This window comes from Gorilla gorilla, chromosome 6 (genome assembly GCF_029281585.2).
Source record: "Gorilla gorilla gorilla isolate KB3781 chromosome 6, NHGRI_mGorGor1-v2.1_pri, whole genome shotgun sequence".
Taxonomy (NCBI): Eukaryota; Metazoa; Chordata; class Mammalia; order Primates; family Hominidae; genus Gorilla; species Gorilla gorilla.
Genome location: NC_073230.2, coordinates 45,784,468 through 45,807,833, shown reverse-complemented (window position 1 = coordinate 45,807,833; position 23,366 = coordinate 45,784,468). Strand labels below are relative to the sequence as shown.

The window sequence follows — 23,366 nt, the reverse complement described above, 5'->3', positions numbered from 1 at the left end:
TCATTTGTTATTATTTACATTTGGTACCTTTTGGTGAATTGAACTTTGAATAAAAAATAAAATCTATCAATTTTTGCAGGGTGTCTAGTTTGATGTCAGGCTTAGAAAGGCCAATCTCACCTAGAATTTCTATGCAATTCATCATCATTTAAGTCTAATGATTTTCTATTTATTACAACTAAATCACTATTTGTAACTGGTAAGGTAGAAATGCAATAATATTTGTTTCCATGTGGTAAGTCAATACCAAAAAGAGAACTTATAAAATAATTGACTATTTCCTTGTGGATATTAACATATCACTTTATCACATGATAAAATATTACATACATGTGGCTCTCTTACTGCATTTTCCACTGTGTTCCATGAATCTTCTCATTCTAGTGCCAGTATTGCCCTCTCTTCAGCACTGTAGCTTTATAGTTCTTTTCACATTCTGATGAAGTTTCTCTCATTATTTTTTTGTTTTAAGAATTTTCTGTGCATTCTAGTGTGATCTCAATCCTCTCCCTTCCCATTTTTAAACCGTGAGACTTCTGTCCAGCAAGACTTTTTCACGCTCTAAGGCAGGCAAGCTTCCCTCCTTCACAAGGACCCGAGAACTCAGCTTTCAGAGCTGTTCCTGCGGAAGCCTCATGTCCTGCACGTGTGCTCCAGAGGCAGAGGGAGACCAACCGGAGCCCCCTCCCTTTCTCATTCCCACCTGTCATTCCCAGCTGTGAACACAGCAGAAACTGAACTCTGTGAGCTGGGCCAATACCACAATTAAGAGGGGCATTGTTCTACATCTCATTATGCATCTTTCAAACATGTGTCTCTATATACTTCTTACAGAGGTGGTGATAATCTGTGCATGCCTTACTGAATTTTCACAATTATATTACTGTACTTCCTTTGTCCCCTATATTTCCATCTGTGAATCCAGGTGTACTGCAGATCTCAGTCCGCTTTCTGAGGGTAGGGCTGACAAATAAAATATACAATACCAAACAATTTGGAAGTTCAGGTAAACAACAAGTTTTTAGTTTAAGTATGTTCCAAATATGGCATGACATGGCACCCTGAACTACTTAAAAAAAACAAAAAAAAACTCACACTCCTACTTCAATGAACAAAAATCCTCTAATAAAGAGATCACACCCACAGGATCACACACACACACACACCCCACATACACCCATTTATCATAGAGCAGAGTCCAAGACCCACCAACACACATGATCCTCAGTCCTTTTATTTTTATTATTTATTTCTTTATTTATTTATATTTATTATACTTTAAGTGCTAGGGTACATATGCACAACGTGCAGGTTTGTTACATATGTATACATGTGCCATGTTGGTTTGTTGCACCCATCAACTTGTCATCTACATTAGGTATATCTCCTAATGCTATCACTCTCCCCTTCCCCCACCCCACTACAGGCCCCGGTGCGTGATGTTCCCCCACTCTGTGTCCAGGTGTTCTCATTGTTCAATTCCCACCTACGAGTGAGAACATGCACTGTTTGGATTTCTGTCCTTGGAATAGTTTGCTCGGAATGATGGTTTCCAGCTTCATCCATGTCCTTACAAAGGACATGAACGCATCCCTTTTTACGGCTGCATAGTATTCCATGGTGTATATGTGCCACATTTTCTTAATCCAGTCTATCACTGATGGACATTTGGGTTGGTTCCAAGTCTTTGCTATTGTGAATAGTGCTGCAAGAAACATACGCCTTGCGTGGTGCCTCCAAGTGTCCTTGCAGATGTCAAATGGAAGGTGGTTCACTTCCCCAATCAGAGACTTCCTGGCAGGACAAGGTACTGACATCAGCATTAGCTGCTGCAACTCTGAAGGGCAGGGTGTGAGCCTGCTGTGGGACTGCCCCCTCCCAGGGCTGGGCCTGCTGACTCCAGGGTCAGCTTCCCCTACATCTGCATTCCCTCTGCTGCAGGCCTGAGCTCTCCTTGCCCTGGCTCTCTTCTGCAGAGGGCCTGCTCTCAGCCGCCACAAGAGGGCGCCGGAGAACGGACCTGAGCAGAGAGGCAGGAGCTCCTCTGCAGGTCCTCCCAGGCACCAACCCTTCTGGGAGGGAGGAAGGCTTGGGAGTCCTCTTAGACAGATCCTCAGTCACTTCCCTCTGCTTGTGTCTCAGGAAGACCAGCTCCTCCTACTGTCTTCTGTGCTAGGGATCACTTCCTTGTTGAGTGGGGCCTGAGTTTTAAGAGGATCTTCTGCTCCTCTTCATCTGGTCCCTTTCCTTCCAAGGCCCCAGAGAGGAAAGCATGCAGTGGACCCTAGCGGTGCTTCTAGCTTTCCTGTCTCCTGGTGAGTGCGCTGCCTACAGAGAGGCTCACGGGTTTTGTTTTCTTTATTTTCTTCTTTTGCAAGGAGTACCATACTAAGGAATTCCTCATTATATTTTGTGTTGTTCCCATTGCAGCCAGTCAGAAATCTTCCAACTTGGAAGGGAGAACGAAGTCAGTCATCAGGCAGACTGGGTCATCTGCTGAAATCACTTGTGATCTTGCTGAAGGAAGTACCGGCTACATCCACTGGTACCTACACCAGGAGGGGAAGGCCCCACAGCGTCTTCTGTACTATGACTCCTACACCTCCAGGGTTGTGTTGGAATCAGGAATCAGTCCAGGGAAGTATGATACATACGGAAGCACAAGGAAGAACTTGAGATTGATACTGCGAAATCTAATTGAAAATGACTCTGGGGTCTATTACTGTGCCACCTGGGACGGGCACAGTGATTCAGATCTGCCCTACACCACACTGAAAATCTGCCTTGTGGCTGCTTCTGGTACACAAAATTGAGCCGCCCCCTCTCATTTCCTGCCACCAAATCTACCGTGTGCTGAACAAGAGAAACATTGCTTAACTCCTGATCTCCCCTGCAATATTACACTCCCCTGGCAGCAGCTGCACCCTGTTCCCCACCCTCTCCCAGGACTTTCCTGAAGACCAAGCTGCCATCTCAGCTAAGCCTCAGCAAAGCAGCCTGGCTGAGAGCAAGGTTCTCTTAGCTCTCCTAGGACATGGGGGAGGCCCACTCACTCTGCTTCCTAGGACAAATGGGTACCCCTAGGGTCCAGCTGTGAAGCAAGATATTTTGGACAACAAATGGGAAGGGTATTTATACTAAATCGTGTATCCCATCATGATCCAGAAACCGCAGCTGAGACTGGTGCTTATTCCTTATATCTATAACAATATAAGCAATACTATAATGACCACTGAAACACCAGGCCTGGGTATGCAGTTGAACATTCTCTCCCTCTGCCCTCCCTTTTATTCTCTCTTTTTTCTTACTTCTTTGCTTGCTTTTATTATTTTTCTCTCTCTCCCTTCCTCCCTCCCTCCATCCCTCCCTCCCTCCTTCCCTCCCTCTCTCCTTCCCTCCCTTCCTCTCTTCTTTCCTTCCATCCGTTCTCCTTCGTTTTCCTTCCTTCCTTCTTTGCTTTTCTCTTGCTTTCCTTTTTGGGTACATAATCAGAATACTTTTTCCACAAAATCATTTGAAATAATTTTTCTCTATGTGTTCATGTCAACATTGATATAGCTACTTTAATTGTTCAGTTTTCTTTTTTACATTTTGGAAATTTGTTGTATTACTTTGTTTTGTTTCATATCTGTTTTGTATATACAAAACATTTACATGAAACTAAAGTCAAAATTGTAAAAGATGATGCATTTGAAGATTTTAGCTTTCATTGTAGATTTCTCATTCCTCTTTTCTCCCTGACACTATAGGTAACAATATTTTTGGCAGTTCACTTGAGCTTTTTCACTGTTTGTCATAGCGGAGTATGTATTGTTTCTATTTCAATGCCATATTTATATTTTCGTTCTGATATTTGGTTTTTATACATTTTAATCAATCTTATATTTTCCCTTGTCTGGACTGTGTGTCTTACTTCTAAAGGTGCACATACTTCATAAGTATGCATAAAGACGTCCATATCATTTATTTGAATGTTTTTATGCATTGATTATTTAATGATGGCATCATTGATCTATCAGGAATTTTTATACAATAATTACTGTATTAGTAATAATAATACTGGCCAGGCCCGGTGGCTCATGCCTGTAATTCCAGCATTTGGGCGGTTCAGTCATTATGATCACTTAGGCCGGGAGATTGCGACCAGCTTAGCCAACATGGTGAAACCCTGTCTCTACTAAAAATACAAAAAATTAGCCGGCTATGGTGGCGCACACATGTAATCCCAGCTACTTTGGATGCTGAGGCAGGAGAATCTCTAGAGCCTGGAAGGTGAAGGTTTCAGTGAGCTAAGATCACACTACTACAGTCCAGTTTGGGCAACAGAGTGAAACTCTCTCTCAAAAAAATGAATAATGATAATAATAATATTGATGGTACATATGGGTACTGACATTCTGGTAGTTAATGTACTAAGCACATTACATGCATATTTTATTTAATCTACACAGAAATTTCATTAAGGGTTTAAAGTACCGTTGAATGAAACATAAGAAAATGGGGGGTTAATTAACGTTCCCTAAGCCATATATTTTAATTTGATAATGATAGCAATCCAAGCTCTGTGGTTCCGAAAATGAGATTTGTTAATTCGGTTTGCATTCCCCCATCTTTAGGAGTACTAGCAATATTTTACAACTTTACAGGTCATGTATAGTTCTTCTTTTGAGAATTGCCTTGTCACACTCTTTTCCTATTCTTCTTTTGGAGGATTAGTTTTTTCTTATTGGTTCATAAGAATTAATATATACCATTTTAGAGATGCTGACCCTTTATCCAGTGTGTTGAAGATATTTCTCCTCATGTGTTATTATTTACATTTGGCACCTTTTAGTGAATTCAACTTTGAAAAAAAAACAATAAAACCTATCAATTTTTCTAGGGTGTCTAGTTTGATATCAGGCTTAGAAAGGCCAATCTCACCTAGAATTTCTATGCAATTCATCATCGTTTAAGTCTATTGATTTTCATTTTATTACAACTAAATCACTATTTGTAACTGGTAAGGTAGAAATGCAACAATATTTGTTTCCATATGGTAAGTCAATATCCAAAAGAGAACTTACTAATTGACTATTTCCTTGTGAATATTAATATATCACTTTATCACATGATAAAATATTACATACATGCAGCTCTCTTTCTGGATTTTCCACTGTGTTCCATGAATCTTCTCATTCTAGTGCCAGTATTGCCCTCTCTTCAGCACTGTAGCTTTATAGTTCTTTTCACATTCTGATGAAGTTTCTCTCATTATTTTTTTGTTTTAAGAATTTTCTGTGCATTCTAGTGTGATCTCAATCCTCTCCCTTCCCATTTTTAAACCGTGAGACTTCTGTCCAGCAAGACTTTTTCACGCTCCAAGGCAGGCAAGCTTCCCTCCTTCACAAGGACCCGAGAACTCAGCTTTCAGAGCTTTTCCTACAGCAGCCTCATGTCCTGCATGTGTGCTCCAGAAGCAGAGGGAGACCAACCGGAGCCCCCTCCCTTTCTCATTCCCAGCTGTGATGACAGCAGAAACTGAGTTCTCTGAGCTAGGACAACACAACAACTGAGAGGGACACTGTTCTACATCTCATTATGCATCTTTCAAACATGTGTCTCTATATACTTCTTACAGAGGTGGTGATAATCTTGGTATGCCCTACTGAATTTTCACAATTATATTACTGTGCTTGTTTTGTCCCCTATATTTCCATCTGTGAATTCACGTGCACTGCAGGTATTAGTCTGCTTTCTGAGGGTAGGGATGACAAATAAAATATACAATACCCGGAGAATTGGAAGTTCAGATAAATAGCAAGTTTTTAGTTTAAGTGTGTTCCAAATGTTGCATGACATGGCACCCAGTACTACTTTAAAAACAAACAAGCAGACAAACAAACTCACACTCTTATTTAATGAACAAAAATCCTCTAATAAAGAGATCACACCCACAGGATTACAGGCACAACCTCCCCCCCGCAACACACACACACATTTACCTTAGAGCAGAGTCCAAGACACACCAACACACATGATCCTCAGTCCTTTTAATAAAGCATGTTCAACCCTTCTCAGAGTGGCCTTGAGTGGTTGCCTCCATGTGTCTGCAGATGCGAAAAGGAAGTTGGTTCAGGGCCCTAATAAGAGGCTTCCTGTCACGGCAAGTTCCTGGCATCAGCATTAGCTGCTGCAACTCTGAAGGGCAGGGTAGGAGCCTGTTGTGGGACTGCCCCCTCCAAGGTCTGAGCCTGTTCACTCCAGGGTCAGCTTCCCCTACATCTGCTGTCTCTCTGCTGGAGGCCTGAGCTCTCAATGCCCCTGCCTCCCTTCTGCTCAGGGCCTGCTCTCAGCTGCCACAGGAGGGCGAGGGAGAACGGGCCTGAGGAGACACAGGGGCTCCTCTGCAGGTCCTCCCAGGAACCACCCCTTCTGGGAGGAAGGCTTGGGAGTCCCCTAAGACACATCCTCAGTCACTTCTCTCTGCCTGTGTCTCAGGAAGACCAGCTCCTCCTACTGTCTTCTGTGCTAGGGATCACTTCCTTGTTGAGTGGGGCCTGAGTTTTAAGAGGATCTTCTGCTCCTCTTCATCTGGTCCCTTTCCTTCCAAGGCCCCCGAGAGGAAGGCATGCGGTGGGCCCTAGCAGTGCTTCTAGCTTTCCTGTCTCCTGGTGAGTACGCTGCCTACAGAGAGGCTCACAGGTTGGCTTTTGTTTTGTTTTCTTCTTTTGAAAGGGGTGCCATACAAAGGAATACCTCATTATATTTTATGTTTTTCCCATTGCAGCCAGTCAGAAATCTTCCAACTTGGAAGGGAGAACGAAGTCAGTCACCAGGCAGACTGGGTCATCTGCTGAAATCACTTGTGATCTTACTGTAACAAATGCCTTCTACATCCACTGGTACCTACACCAGGAGGGGAAGGCCCCACAGCGTCTTCTGTACTATGACGTCTCCACCGCAAGGGATGTGTTGGAATCAGGACTCAGTTCAGGAAAGTATTATACTCATACACCCAGGAGGTGGAGCTGGATATTGAGACTGCAAAATCTAATTGAAAATGATTCTGGGGTCTATTACTGTGCCACCTGGGACAGGCACAGTGATTCAGACCTGCCCTACACCACACTGAAAATCTGTCTTGTGGCTGCCTCTGGTACACAAGATAGAGCCGCCCCCTCTCATTTCCTGCCACCAAATTTACTGTATTCTGAACAAGAGGAAGACAGCTTAACTCCTGATCTCCCTCCTAATATCACACTGTCCTGGCAGCAGCTGCACCCTGTTCCCCACCCCTCCCCCACCACTTTCCCGAAGACCAAGCTGCCATCTCCAGGCCTCAGCTAAGCAGCCTGGCTGAGAGCAAGGTTCTCTCAGCTCTCCTAGGACATGGGGGAGGCCCACTCACTCTGCTTCCTATGACAGACAGGTACAACTAGGGTCCAGCTGTGAAGCGAGATATTTTGGACGGCAAATGGGAAGGGTATTTATACTGAATCATTTATCCAGTCATGGTCCAGAGATCACAGCTGAGAGTGGTGCTTATTCCTTATGTCTATAACAACATAAGCAATACTATAATGACCACTAAAACACTAGGCCCAGGTATGCAGTTGAACATTCTCTCCCTCTGCCCTCCCTTGTATTCTCTCTCTCTTTTTTCTTACTTCTTTGCTTTTTTTAATTTTTCTCTCCCTCCCTAACTCCCTCCCTCCCTCTCTCCATCCATCCTTTCCTCCCTTCCTCCCTTGTTTCCTTCATCCATTCTCCTTCCTTGTTTTCCTTCCTTCCTTCCTTGCTTTTCTCTCTCTTTCTTTCCTTTTTGGGTACATAATGAGAATACTTTTTCCACAGAATCATTTGATGTAATTTCTCTCTATTTGTTCACGCCAACATTTATACAGCTAGTTTAACTGTTCAGTTTTCATTTTTACATTTTGGAAATTTGTTGTATTACTTTGTTTTGTTTCAAATCTGTTTTGTATATATAAAACATTTACATGGAACTGAAGTCAAAATCGTAAAAGATGATGCATTTCAAGATTTTAGCTTTCATTGTAGATTTCTCATTCCTCTTTTCTCCCTGACACTACAGGTAACAATATTTTTATCCGTTTTCTTGAACTTTTTCACTCTGTTTGTCATAGCGCAGTATGTATCAATTCTATTTCAATGCCATATTTATATTTTTGTTCCTATATTTGGTTTTTATACATTTTAATCAATCTTATATTTTCCCGTGTCTGGATTGTGTGTCTTAATTCTAAAGGTGCACATACTTCATAAGTATGCATAAAGACGTCCATATCATTTATTTGAATGTTTTTATGCATTGATTATTTAATGATGGCATGATTGATCTATCAGGAATTTTTATACAATAATTACTGTATTAGTAATAATAATACTGGCCAGACCCGGTGGCTCATGCCTGTAATCCCAGCATTTGGGCAGTCCAGTCGTTAGGATCACTTAGGCCGGGAGATTGCAACCAGCTTAGCCAACATGGTGAAACCCTGTCTCTACTAAAAATACAAAAAATTAGCCGGCTGTAGTGGCGCACACATGTAATCCCAGCTACTTTGGATGCTAATGCAGGAGAACTTCTAGAGCCTGGAAGGTGAAGGCTTCAGTGAGCTAAGATCACACTACTACAGTCCAGTTTGGGCAACAGAGTGAGACTCTGTCTCAAAAAAATGAATAATGATAATAATAATATTGATGGTACATATGGGTACTGACATTCTGGTAGTTAATGTACTAAGCACATTACATGCATATTTTATTTAATCTACACAGAAACTTCATTAAGGGTTTAAAGTACCGTTGAATGTAACATAAGAAATTGGGGGGTTAATTAACATTCCCTAAGTCATATACTTTAATTTGATAATGATTCCAATCCAAGGTCTGTGGTTCTGAAAATGAGATTTGTTAATTTGGTTTGCATTCCCCCATCTTTAGGAGTACTAGCAATATTTGACAATGTTATAGGTCATGTATAGTTCTTCTTTTGAGAATTGCCTTGTGATACTGTTTGCCTATTCTCCTTTCGGAGGATTCATTTTTTCTTATTGGTTCATAAGAATTAATATACACTATTTTAGAGATACTGACCCTTTATCCAATGTGTTGAAGATATTTCTCCTCATTTGTTATTATTTATATTTGGCACCTACGGTGAATTGAACTTTGAAAAATAAAATAATATCTATCAATTTTTCTAGGGTGTCTAGTTTGATATCAGGCTTAGAAAGGCCAATCTCACCTAGAATTTCTATGCAATTCATCATCGTTTAAGTCTAATGATTTTCATTTTATTACAACTAAATCACTATTTGTAACTGGTAAGGTAGAAATGCAACAATATTTGTCTCCATACAGTAAGTCAATACCAAAAAGAGAATTTATGAAATAATTGACAATTTCCTTGTGGATATTAACATATCACTTTATCACATGATAAAATATTACATACATGCGGCTTTCTTTCTGGATTTTCCACTGTGTTCCATGAATCTTCTCATTCTAGTGCCAGTATTGCCCTCTCTTCAGCACTGTAGCTTTATAGTTTTCACATTCTGATGAAGTTTCTCTCATTATTTTTTTGTTTTAAGAATTTTCTGTGCATTCTAGTGTGATCTCAATCCTCTCCCTTCCCATTTTTAAACCGTGAGACTTCTGTCCAGCAAGACTTTTTCACGCCCCAAGGCAGGCAAGCTTCCCTCCTTCACAAGGACCCGAGAACTCAGCTTTCAGAGCTGTTCCTTCGGAAGCCTCATGTCCTCCACGTGTGCTCCGGAGTCAGAGGGAGACCAACCGGAGCCCCTTCCCTTTCTCATTCCCAGCTGTGATGACAGCAGAAACTGAAAAATTTGAGCTAGGACAACACAACAACCAAGAGAGACATTGTTCTACATCTCATTATGCATATTTCAAACATGTGTCTCTATATACTTCTTACGGAGGTGGTGATAATCTGTGCATGCCTTACTGAATTTTCACGATTATATTACTGTACTTGTTTTGTCCCCTATATTTCCAACTGTGAATCCAGGTGCACTGCGGATCTCAGTCCACTTCCTGAAGGTAGGGCTGATTATAAAATATACAATACCCAGGGAATTTGGAAGTTCAGATATATAACAAGTTTTTAGTTCAAGTATGTTCCAAATATTGCATGACATGGCACCCAGTACTACTTTAAAAACGAACAAGCAAACAAACAAACTCACACTCCTACTTTAATGAACAAAAATTGTCTAATAAAGAGATCACACACACAGGATTACAGGTACTCCCCCCCGCCCCCCCCCCCCACACACATTTACCTTAGAGCAGAGTCCAAGGCCCACCAACACACATGATCCTCAGTCCTTTTAATAAAGAACATTCAACCCTCCTCAGATTGGCCTTGGGCGGTTGCCTCCAAGTGTCCCTGCAGATGTGAAAAGGAAGTTGGTTCAGAGCCCTAATCAGAGGCTTCCTGGCAGGACAAGGTCCTGGCATCAGCATTAGCTGCTGCAACTCTGAAGGGCAGGGTGTGAGCCTGCTGTGGGACTGCCCCCTCCTAGGGCTGGGCCTGCTGACTCCAGGGGTCAGCTTTCCCCATACCTGCACTCCCTCTGCTGGAGGCCTGAACTCTCCATGCCCCTGGCTCTCTTCTGCAGAGGGCCTGCTCTCAGCTGCCACAGAGGGTGCTGCAGAACTGGCCTGAGCAGAGAGGCAGGAGCTCCTCTGCAGGTCCTCCCAGGCACCACCCTTCTGGAAGGAAGGCGTGGGAGTCCCCTAAGACACATCCTCAGTCACTTCTCCCTGCTTGTGACTCAGGAAGACCAGCCTGCCCCACTGCCTTCTGTGCTAGGGATCACTTCCTTGTTGAGTGGGACCTGAGTTTTGAGAGGATCTTCTGCTCCTGTTCATCTGGGCCCTTTCTTCCAAGACCCCAGAGACGAAGGCATGTGGTGGGCCCTAGCCCTGCTTCTAGCTTTCCTGCCTCTTGGTAAGTGTGCTGCCTACAGAGAGGCTCACAGGTTGGGTTTTGTTTTGGTTTTTTCTTCTTTAGCAAGGGACGCCATACTAAGGAATACCTCATTATATTTTATGTTGTTCCCATTGCAGCCAGTCAGATATCTACTAACTTGGAAGCGAGAATAAAGTCAGGCACCAGGCAGATGGGGTCATCTGCTGTAATCACCTGTGATCTTCCTGTAGAAAATGCCTTCTACATCCACTGGTACCTACGCCAGGAGGGGAAGGCCCCACAGCATCTTCTGTACTATGACGTCTGCAACTCCACGGATGTGTTGGAATCAGGAGTCAGTCAGGAAAGCATGATACTTATGGAAGTAGAAGGATAAGCTGGAAATTTATACCTCCGAAACTAAATGAAAATGCCTCTGGGGTCTATTACTGTGCCACCTAGGACAGGCAGAGTGATTCAGACCTGCCCTACACCACACTGAAAATCTGTCTTGTGGCTGCTTCTGGTACACAAGAGAGAGCCGCCCCCTCTCATTTCCTGCCCTGAATTTACTGTATTCTGTACAAAGAGAAATGCAGCTTAACTCCTGATCTCCCCCCTAATATTACACTCTCCTGGCAGCAGCTGCACCCTGTTCCCCACCCTCCCCCAGGACTTTCCTGAAGACTAAGCTGCCATCTCAGCTAAGCCTCAGCTAAGCAGCCTGGCTGAGAGCAAGGTTTTCTCAGCTCTCCTAGGACATGGGGGAGGCCCACTCACTCTGTTTCTTAGGGTCCAGCTGTGAAGCGAGATATTTTGGACAGCAAATGGGAAGGGTATTTATACTGAATCATGTATCCAATCATGGTCCAGAGATCGCAGCTGAGAGTGCTGCTTACTCCTTTTGTCTATAACAATATAGGCAATATTATAATTACCACTAAAACACTAGGCCTAGATATGCAGTTAAACACTCTCTCCCTCTGCCCTCCCTTTTATTCTCTCTCCTTTCTTACTTCCTTGCTTGCTTTTATTATTTTTTCTTCCCTCCCTCCCTCCCTCACTCCCTCCCTTCCTTCCTTCCTTTTTTCATTTCTTCCTTCCTTGCTTTTCTCTCTCTTTCTTTCCTTTTTGGGTACATAATCCGAATATTTTTTCAACAAAATTATTTGAAATAATTTTTCTTTACATGTTCATGCCAACATTGATATAGCTAGTTTATTTGTTCAGTTTTCATTTTAAAATTTTAGACATTTGTTGTATTATTTTGTTTTCTTTCATATTTGTTTTGCATATGTAAACTATTTACATGGAACTAAAGTCATAATTCTAAAGAAGATGCATTTGGAGATTTTAACTTACATTCTAGATTTCTTTTTCTCTCTCTCTCTTTTTTTTTTTTTTTTTTGGGACGGATTCTCAGTCTGTCACTCAGGCTGGAGTGCAGTGGAGCAATCTCGGCTCACTGCAACCTCCGCCTCCTGGGTTCAAGAGATTCTCCTACCTCAGTCTCCCAAGTAGCTGGGATTTCAGGTGCCCGCCAGCACATCCAGCTAATTTTTGTATTTTTGGTAGAGACAGGGTTTCCTCATGTTGGCCTGGCTGGTCTCGAACTCCTGACCTCAGATGATCCCCCTGCCTCGGCCTCCCTAAGTGCTGGGATTACAGGCATGAGCAACCTCACCAGGCCCCATTCTGGATTTCTCTTTCCTCTTCTCTCCCTGACCCTATAGGTAACAATATTTTTATCAGTTCAGTTGAACTTTTTCACTTTTTCTTATTCAGAACAAGTCTTTCAGTATTACAGAAAAGTCTTTTGTTTGTCATAGTGCAGTATATATTGTTTCTATTTGACTGTCATATTTATATTTTCATTCTGATAAGGTTTTATACATTTTAATCAATCTTTTATCTTCCAGTGTCTAGATTTTGTGTCTTGCCTCTAAAAGTGCATACACTTCATAAGTATGAATAAAGAAGTCCATATCATTTATTTGAATGCTTTTATTCATAGACTATTTAATGATGGCATCTCTGATCTATTGGGAATTTTAATACAATAATTACCGTAGTAATAATAATATGCTAATGATAAACACGGGTACTGACATTCTGGTAGTTACTGTACTAATCACATTGCATGTAAGTTTTATTTAATCTTCACAGAAACCCCATTGAGGGGTTAAAGTACCATTGAATATACCAGATGAGAAATAAAGGGCTTAACTAACATTCCCTAAGTCATATACTTTATTCGATAGCAATTTCAATCCAAGCGCTGGGGTTCAGAAAATGAGATTTGTTAATTCAATTTGCATTTTCTTACCTGTGTGAATGCTAGCATTACTCAACAACTTTGTAGGCCATTTATACTTCTTCTTTTGTCAACTGCCATTTCATACTCTTCGCCTATTCTTCTGTTGGGTATCATTTTTTTCTTATTGGTTTGTAAAAATTAATATACTTCATTTTAGAGATATTGATTCTTTATCAAATGTATTGAAAATATTTCTCGTGGTTTGCTATTATTTTCAGCACCTTTTGGCGAACTGAACTTTGTGTATTACTTTTAATAAAACCTATCAATTTTTCTAAGGGGTCTATTTTGATGTTAGGATCAGAGAGGCAAATCTCACTTACAATAAGTGTGTAATTCATCATGGTTAAAGTCTGATGATTTTCTGTTTTCAGTTTTATTACAAGAAAATCTCCATTTGTAGCTGGCAACATAGTAACTTAAGAAGATTTGTTTCTGGCTGGGTGCAGTGGCTCACGCCTGTAATCCCAGCACTTTGGGAGGCTGAGGTGGGTGAATCACGAGATCAGGAGATCCAGACTGTCCTGGGTAACACGGTGAAACCCCATCTCTACTAAAAATATAAAAAATTAGCTGGGCATGTTGGCGGGTGCCTGTAGTCCCAGCTACTCAGAAGGCTGAGGCAGGAGAATGGTGTGAACCCGGGAGGCGGAGCTTGCAGTGAGCCAAGATTGTGCCACCGCACGCCTGGGGGACAGAGAGAGACTCCGTCTCAAAAAAAAAAAAAAAAAAAAAAATTGTTTCCATATGGTAAGTCAATTCCCAAAAGAGAACTTATTACATAATCCAGTAGTTTCTCAAGGATATTAACGTACAACTTTATCATGTGATAAAATATTACATACACATGGCTCTCTTTCTGGACTTTCCAGTGTGTTCCATGAATCTTTTCATTCTAGTGCCAGTATTGCCGTCTCTTCAGCACTGTAGCTGTATAGTTCTTTTGACATTACAGTGGAGTTACTTTCCTTTATTGCTTTTTTGTTTTAAGGGTGTTCTATGCATTGCAATGTAATGGCAAATCTCTCCCTTCTAATTTTTAAACCGTGAGACATCGGTCCCAGCAAGGATTTTCCAGGCTTCAAGGCACCTGAGCTTCCCTCCTTCACAGTGACCCCAAGAACTCAGCTTTCAGAGCTGCTCCTGCGGCAGCCTCATGTCCTCCACGTGTGCTCCAGAGGCAGAGGGAGACCAACCAGAGCCCCTCCCTTTCTCATTCCCAGCTGTGATGACAGCAGAAACTGAATTCTCTGAGCTAGGCCAATACCACAACCAAGAGGGATGTTGTTCTACATCTTATTAGGAATATTTTAAACATGAATCTAAACATATTTGTTATAGAGGAGGTGAATATCTGTGTATACACTACTGAATGTTCCCAATTATTTTACTCTACTTGTTTTATCACCCATATCTTCATCTATGAATCCAGGTGCACTGCAGATATTAGCCTGCTTTCCAAGGGTAGAGTTGCCAAATAAAATACACAATACCCAGGTAAATTGGAAGTTCAGATAAATAACAAATAAGTTTTGAGTTCAAGTATGTACCACATATTGCATATGGCACTGCACCCTGTACTTTTTTTTTTTCTTTTTTTGAGACGGAGTCTCACTCTGTTGTCCAGGCTGGAGTGCAATGGCACAATCTCGGCTCACTGCAAGCTCCACCTCCCGGGTTCACAACATTCTCCTGCCTCAGCCTCCTGAGTAGCTGGGACTACAGGTGCCCGCCCCCACAACCGGCTAATTTTTTTGTATTTTTAGTAGAGACAGGGTTTCACCGTGTTAGCCAGGATGGTCTCGATCTCCTAACCTCGTGATCTGCCCACCTCGGCCTCCCAAAGTGCTGGGAATACAGGCGTGAGCCAATCTCACACTCCTACTTGATGTGGCCTTTTTACTTGAGAATGAACAGAAATCCTCTAACAAAGAGGTTACAAACACAAGGTCACACACACCCCCTCCCCACCCCCACACACCCATTTACCATTGAGGAGAGTCCATGGCCGACCAACATACCTGATTCTCACTCCTGTTGAGAGGAGGGGCCAGCTGGGCTTCCAGGGTCGAGTAGGGGCTCAGCAAGCTGTGAAACGCACTCATTTCCTGCATCACGACTTACTTCGGTCCTGGATGAATAATATTGAAGATATATGCTTAAAATATTCCGAACACCAGGATTTGTGCATGTGTTTTCTTCCCCATGAAAGCTATGAACAGCGAAAATTTTCCTGTAAGTTTCCCTGTGTTCTCTCTCCCTCTCTTCCTTCCCCCGCCCCAAAACTAAAGTAAAATAACGTTAACTGCCCGTTTTTCTGTAACCAGCGGACCTAATCTATACTCCCAATTCCAATTCCTTGTAAACATACTTTGTAAAGTCCTGTAAGATCCTGTCTCCTTTGCCATGACGCTGCAAGGTCATAAAGTAGATAAAACCTAAGTTGCAATTCCGGTTTTCCTCAAGATCTAAGACATGTTACAAATGGTTAATTGCCTTTGTTTCTCTCTTTGGTAACATCTTCCCGCCTCAGGTATTTCCCGCCTTGAAGAGTTTAAAAGGCAATCCTATAGTCTAACTCTGGCTACCCATTCTGGACCCCTTCCATGCTGTGCAAGCTTTGTACTTTCACTCTGCTCAATAAAGCCTACAGCTTTTTCTCTCTCTCGGTCCGTGTTTCTATCACTCGCTGCGGTCAGCCGCCACACCAATTCTATGGCGTGGCTAGGCAAGAACCTTAGGTGTTACACTGTTAATAAAGCAGGTTCAGGCCTTCTCAGAGTGGCCCTGGGTATTTGCCTCCAAGTGTCCTTGCGAATGTGAAAAGAAAAGCAGTTGAAAGACCAAATCAAGCTTCCTGACAGGACAAGGCCCTGGAAGCAGCATCAACAGCTGAAACTCTGAAGGGCAGGGTGTGAGCCTGCTGTGGACTGCCCCGTCCTATGGCCCTGGCCAGCTGGCGCCAGGGTCAGCTTCCCCCACATCTGCACTCCCTCTGCTGGAGGCCTGAGCTCTCCATGTCCCGGCTCTCTTCTGCAGAGGGCCTGCTCTCTGCTGCCACAAGATGGCGCTGGAGAAGGGGCCTGAGCAGAGAGGCAGGAGCTCCTCTGCAGGTCCTCCCAGACACCACCCCTCTGGGAGGAAGGCTGGGGAGTCCCCTAAGACAGAGCCTCCATCACTTCTCCCTGCCTGTGACTCAGGAAGACCAGCTCCTCCTACTGCCTTCTGTGCTAGGGAACACTTCCTGTTTGAGTGGGACCTGAGTTTTGAAAGGGTCTTCTGCTCCTCTTCATCTGGTCCCTTACTTCCAAGACCCCAGAGAGGAAGGCATGCTGTTGGCTCTAGCTCTGCTTCTAGCTTTCCTGCCTCCTGGTAAGAGTGCTGCCTACAGAGAGGCTCACAGGTTTTATTTTGTTTCGTTTTGTTTATTTTCTTCTTTTGCAAGGGATACCATACTAAGAAATGCCTCATTACATTTTGTGTTGTTCCCATTGCAGCCAGTCAGAAATCTTCCAACTTGGAAGGGAGAACGAAGTCAGTCACCAGGCCACCTGGGTCATCAGCTGTAATCACTTGTGATCTTCCTGTAGAAAATGCCGCCTACATCCACTGGTACCTACACCAGGCGGGGAAGGCCCCACAGCGTCTTCTGTACTACGACTCCTACAACTCCAGGGTTGTGTTGGAATCAGGAATCAGTCAAGAAAAGTATCATACTTATGCAAGCACAGGGAAAAGCCTTAAATTTATACTGGAAAATCTAATTGAACATGACTCTGGGGTCTATTACTGTGCCACCTGGGAATAGGCACAGTGATTCAGACCTGTGCTACACCACACTGAAAATCTGCCTTGTGACTACTCCTGGTACACAAGATAGACCAGCCTCATCTCATTTCCTGCCTATGAATTCACTGTATTCTGTACAAAGAGAAACACAGCTTAACTCCTCATCTCTCCCCTAATATCACACTCCCCTGGCAGCGGCTGCACCCTGTTCTCCACCCCACCCTCATGAGTTACCTAAAGACCAAACTACAATCTCCCAGCTGTGTCAGCCAAGCAGCCTTGCTGACAGCAAAGTTCTTTCAGCTCTTCTATGGGCTGGTGGAGACACATTCCACCTGCTTCCTAAGACAGACAAGTTCCTCAAGGACTGATCTGTAAAGGGATTCATTTAGGAGACTATATGGGAAGACTAGCTGCACTCAAGCATTTATCCAATTATTGTCTATAGGCTGAAATAGTGCTTATTCATTGCTCAGGATAAATGTTGGAATAACAACTTTGCACTTCAGTAAGACATCTAACGTGTATCAGATCTGCTATCTTTTGGACACGCTGACATTTTTTTCTACATATCAAATCATGGTACTATTGGTCTGCAGGAGAATGGGTAAAAAAGTGACAGTCATGGGTACGCCAACCTGTGGGTCATATCATAGGTTTTCAACCATTTCAAGCATCCCTGCCCTAATGCAAGTATCTGAAGGATCTGACCCTTGCCCTGCAGCAGAATTCATTCCATGTCCCCTCTGGATATTAGACTGATAATTTGGATCAGGTCTCAGCATGGGCCATTGAGGAACACTACAGCCCTGCTGAGAGATAAAAAGGATTATCCACTCAAGGAGTTCACACCTCCGGGCCGACATGGAGAACATGCCTAGAAGCAGACTTGGAGGGTGCTCAGTGGTGGGTTGTGGAATGTAAGCCTGAAGAAGCAGAGTTTAATTCTACGGGGGTGCTTTCATAATTTAGTACCCTGACAGGGCTCCTGGTGTTGGTCCTTAGACACTCCTAGGATGGCTCCCTGGAAACATGGAGGAAACCTTGGTCGCATGACATGATACGGAGATGTTGGAGCTGCCTGGACACAGTTACGGAGGGAGGCATTAAAAGGCTTCGAGAGGTAGGCATGCTAGAGTGGACTTTCCCACTAAACCTGAGAACTCACTGGATAACTGTATTCCCTGCGAGAGCCCAGAGAACCCTCTGAATTAGGGAAAGAAGGGCATGTTCTGAAATGGGAGGAATCAGTGTTCTTGAGAGTCTTGGTGGAAGCTGTGCCCTGTGGGGCAGGGTGGACTATAGGAGACGCTGTTAAGGAATTAGCTCCCAAGGGTCAATGGAGATGATGTAATTTCAAAATAAGAGTCCAAATGGGCAGAATTAGTGTGAGAAGACATAAAGCCAGAAAAGCAGCCAAGGAGCCCCGCTCTACAGAAATCTGGGGCGACAGCTAATAAACCACAGTGTTCCTAGGGGTAAGGAAATTGGGCTACCACAGTGGTATTCCACATATGTATTCCATATATACATATATATCTCTCTCATATATATATGAGATATATATGAGATATATATGAGATATATATGAGATATATATGAGATATATATATGAGATATATATATGAGATATATATATGAGATATATATGATATATATGAGATATATATGATATATATGAGATATATATGAGATATATGAGATATATATGAGATATATGAGATATAGATATATATCTCTCTCATATATATAATACATATATCTCTCTCTCATATATATATATATATATATATATATGTAATTGGAACATATTAAGAGAAGATGAATGAAAGAATGATGTCAGCTCCTCCTGTTCTCCAACTCAGAGTCCTTTGAATGAAGGGGAAGGCAGATTGCCTTGAGGGAGAACCTTGTAATGTTCTAGCAAGTATATATGGCAGTGATTCTCCGAGCCTTTTCCCCCAAAAGATCGAAGACCAGTTACCTGAGAAATTTGTACACCTAGGGAAGGGGAATAACCAGGTCTTTCAAGGCTGTTGGAGACGGCATCTGAGCTAACTTTGATACCAAGAAATGCATACTGTCAACGTGGTCCCCCATTAGAGTGAGGACACATAGAAGCTCCCCCTCTAATGCTAGTTTTAAAGGCCCAAGTCTATCTAAAAGGGCAGTCCCATAGGTGGATGGACTGACTGTGGTCTCTACCCTGTGTCTGAGAATATCAGAGTGGATATGATGAATGGACATAAAATAAGGAGGCTGCCCCCCTACCCCCGGATAGTCCAGGCAGCCTTCATTCCTTTATTTCATTTGGAACCCATATGGCTTATTCTCTTTCACTGACTGGAGCTCACAGTCTGGCTATTGTAACCTGTCTTAAATCTTTGTCTCTTTAAAATATCTTGACTTTGAGGCAGGTCTTAGAAAATGACTCTTCCTGTCTCAAAATGCAGTCCTTCATTCTGATTGATGAATTGGAAGCACATGGCTGGTGTAAAGAATAAGAAACTAATTATAAGCCAGGAAACAGCAGGAGAAGAAAGCAGAGAAGCAACGCTTACCCTGAAGAATTAATTTCCGTTTAGAAAATATCACAGCTGATGTGTCAAAGGCCCCGGTATGCAGGAATGAGATTAAACAAATGTGGTCATGAGGAAGAGGTTTCTGAATAATGATAGAGAAGCTTGAGTCTACAAGAAATCCAGAGTCCAGAATACTGCAGGGGAGCAGTGCTGGGTTCATGTTTATCTGGTCTCTTGTCTATTGGATCCTCTTTCTTCCAGAACCCTAAACCTTGAATCAGCCTTATAGTCCTGGCTCCTAGAAGAGTGTTTCTCAAAGTGTACTCCATGGACCACCTGGATCAGAAGCACGTGAGGCTTTTAATAAAAAAAAAAAAAAAAAGTACAGGTTCTGGGAAGCATCCAACACAATAAGACAGAATCTTGGAATGAAGGGTGAAAATGTGCATTTTAAAATAACCTCCAGAGCTGATTCTTATTCAAACTGACTTTTAAAAACTGCTGCACTAGTGGCAAGAGATCGAGGGGCTGTCCTGAGCCTGACACAGAAATGTGTTCTAGAAAGCTGCTCACAGGCTCCCTCGCAGCCCACCAAATCCGCCTCACTCTTATCTCCCCCAGCCCCTCAAAGCAGCTGCTTTGACAGTTTCTCACATTTTTGCATGATAATCCCACAACTGCAATTCCTTCTGGCTTCCTGTGACCTCACGCAAGAAAAGGTTGTGTACTAAATGAATCTGCTTTAACTTGCTCTCCTTCCTCAGGGATCACACCTTTTTAAGAAAGCCTGTCCCTTACCTTGAAGCATAAACATATTCTCATTTTTATTCTCCCAATACCTTGAAGGTTTTCTTCTGCACATGTATTTGTTTGATCTGCCTTTTGTGCGTGGGGTGGGAGTTAGGTAGGAATCTTAAAGTGGAGAGCCAGTTTCTTCCCAAATTACTGACCTAACCCGTCCTTAATCCCCAGTTCAAGGCCACCTTTGTGATAGTGAAGCTTCCACATGCTCACTCAGCCCCTTCTGCTCTCTCTTCTTCTCTACTGTGCATGTCGGCTTGTACTTTTGCCAGTTTCTCTAAAGACACAACCAGAGGTGGGGTGGCTGTGTGTGCACAACTTCAACTTTACATGTGGGGCTGAGTCCCTATGTTGTGTATCCTTGTGCAAAAGCACAATATGTTAATTGCTATAGCTTTTAAAAAAATAATTAATAGTTTTTCATAATCAAATTGTCTTGCTTTTTTATTTTTTCAAAAAAGCATACTTTTATTGAAGAATAAACCCCTTATATATGTACACTTATTTATAACTATGAACCATGAACTAGGATAGAAATGCATTGTGTATATTACAAACATAACAAAAATAATAGGGGTAGGGAGGTGCAGATGTTGGTCAAAGGATATAAACCTGCAGTTCTATGATGAATAAGTTCTGGACATCTGGAATACAGCATGGTGACTATACTTAGTAATACTATATTGTACACTTGAAGCTTACTGAAAGAGTAAATCTCAAGTGTTCTCACCACACAAACCCAAAGGTAACTATGTTCTCACCACACAAACCCAAAGGGAACTATGTATTAATTAGCTTGATTGTGGTAACCATTTCACAATGTATACATTTGCCAAAACATTATGTTGTATACCTGGAATATATAATTTTATTTATCAATTATACCTCAATAAAGCTGAAAGAGGGGATTACTAATTCCCACAAAATACAGATTTAACAAAAACTTTTATTCAACAAACAGTGCTATGAAGTTGTAAATTGGAAACAAAAGAAGTAAAATTTCATCCACAGTCTTCTCATCAAAACCCTTCAGTGGCATTCCTCTTTCTGGTGTCCCAGTCTTGTCAATTTTGCTAATAACTGTCATCCTGGGAATACCCAATTTATCCTACATGACAAAATGACAAAGTCTGATTAGATGAGTTCTCAGATTCTAGCATGGCCAGAAGAGCACTGTCCTGGGTCGGATAAATCACGTGGAAGATGCAGGGGATGCGTGACTTTAAAGGTCCAGCCCTTAGTCCCTGGATCTTCATGCAGGGGCCGCCTCAGCCTGGATCTGCTCTTCCTCACCACTGCAGCCCTATCCCACGCTGGCTGAGGTCTGCTTCCACCTGGGCAGTGACTGGATGACATGGGATGAGAGGACACACCTCTCCCTCGCCCAGCATCGCATTTCTCTTTCCCTGGAGATCTGGGATCTTGGTCAGAATCCTTCAAACGCCACCCAGGGCTTGAGAGGGAAAGCCCTCCTACACCTTGACTGCGTTTTGCCCAAGATTTCCCCAATATTATTATTTTAAACGTGTCTAATTTAGACAAATAGAACCTGTAAGTGCTACATCGAGAAGAGCACAGGGCCACCGAATTGGGAAGACAAGTAGAGGAAAGGAAACCAAATGTCACCAGACAGAATGTATGGCTGCAGGTTTACAGCAGATTCTATTAAAATCTATGGTTGGGCTGGGTGTGGTGGTTCACCCCTCTAATCTCAGCACTTTGGGAGGCCAAGGCAGGCAGATCACCTGAGGTCAGGAGTTCAAGACCAGCCAGGCCAACAGAGCAAAACCCCGTCTCTACCAAAAATACAAAAGTTAGCAAGGTGTGGTGGCACACGCCTGTAATCCCAGCTACTGGGGAGGCTGAGGCAGGAGAATCTCTTGAACCCAGGAGGTGGAAGTTGCAATGAGCAGAGATCGCACCACTGCACTCCAGCCTGAGCTAAAGAGTGAGACCCTGTCTCAAAAAACAAACAAACGAAAAATCTATGATTGGCTGATTGGCTATTGCTAACAACTTTTGAGTCTTTAATGATCAGTAATTGAATTAAAATGGTTAAAACAACAATTGAGAGAAACATAGTTTTGAACACTGACAACACAAAATAACTTATCCATGTAACCGAAAGCTACCTATTCCCCCAAAACTATTGAAATAAACAAACAAAAAAATTAGAAAGCGGAAACTTTACAAAAATTATTCTCACCAATAAGGTTGTCCAAATGTCACCAAATTTATTATGGAATAGTAATAACCAAATTTGTGCATGAATTGGTGATGACATAAGTATCTTGTGAGCATTACTGAAGTTTTTTTTTTCTATTAAATATACCTTCAAGATATGCCTTCAGGATGAGGCTTTCCACTGCACTTCATTATGCAATGCCATGTTGACTTGGTATATTACCTCAGATGTGACTCTAATATGGTTTGATTTGTTATGACGAGACTAAAATGAAACATATCACTTTTTTTCATGTGCATATTGCACCTTATAAGCACAAGGTGCAATTAAATAACCAATTTGAATATTGAAAACATATGTAGTTGTTATAATTTTTTTCTCCTCTAAAATAATATTTTCTTATTTCTAAAAAAATCTAGAAAATAGAGAAAGATTGAAGACAAATAATTTGCCCATTTACATTGCTCACTGTCTGTATTTCGCACTTTCTACCTGTCATTTCCCTGCGTTGACCTTTTCTGACCATAGTTGTCACTTTCTTTCCCATTACCCTAGCCCACCACTGGGCTAAAGGTCTACAGAGGGCATAAATGATAGCCCCAGAATATCCCTCTGTCAAAACGTTCTGCTAGCTTTGTACTTGACCACCTTCTCACCAACTCAGCACAACCCTAAGCCCTGCATGTGAGAATGCTGAAAACTGGAATCATGACTTTCAGTTTTTGCCATCGAAGAGAAGCTCAGGAACTGGGTCTGGTCGTGGGAGCCCAGAGACTCACAGCTTCCCTTCCCAAGCCAGACCCCTTT

At 42.5% G+C, this 23,366-nt stretch overlaps 1 long non-coding RNA gene, 1 pseudogene and 1 gene segment (V, D, J or C); 2 read left to right on the top strand and 1 right to left on the bottom strand.

Moving 5' to 3' along the window:
• LOC134758911 (uncharacterized) overlaps window positions 1–6,237 on the bottom strand; it is a 28,401-nt gene extending 22,164 nt beyond the window's left edge. Inside the window, exon 1 of the long non-coding RNA XR_010134639.1 lies at window positions 5,985–6,237. This is a non-coding gene — a long non-coding RNA (uncharacterized lncRNA). The remainder of the gene's footprint in view (window positions 1–5,984) is intronic.
• Window positions 2,273–2,888, top strand: LOC115935257 (T cell receptor gamma variable 4-like). The segment is given in 2 exon segments: window positions 2,273–2,315; window positions 2,431–2,888. Coding segments are annotated over 2 exon segments (426 nt in total).
• A 4,704-nt stretch (window positions 6,238–10,941) lies between the features above and the next one.
• LOC101146182 (T cell receptor gamma variable 8-like) lies at window positions 10,942–11,991 on the top strand (annotated as a pseudogene).
• Window positions 11,992–23,366: the final 11,375 nt, after the last annotated feature.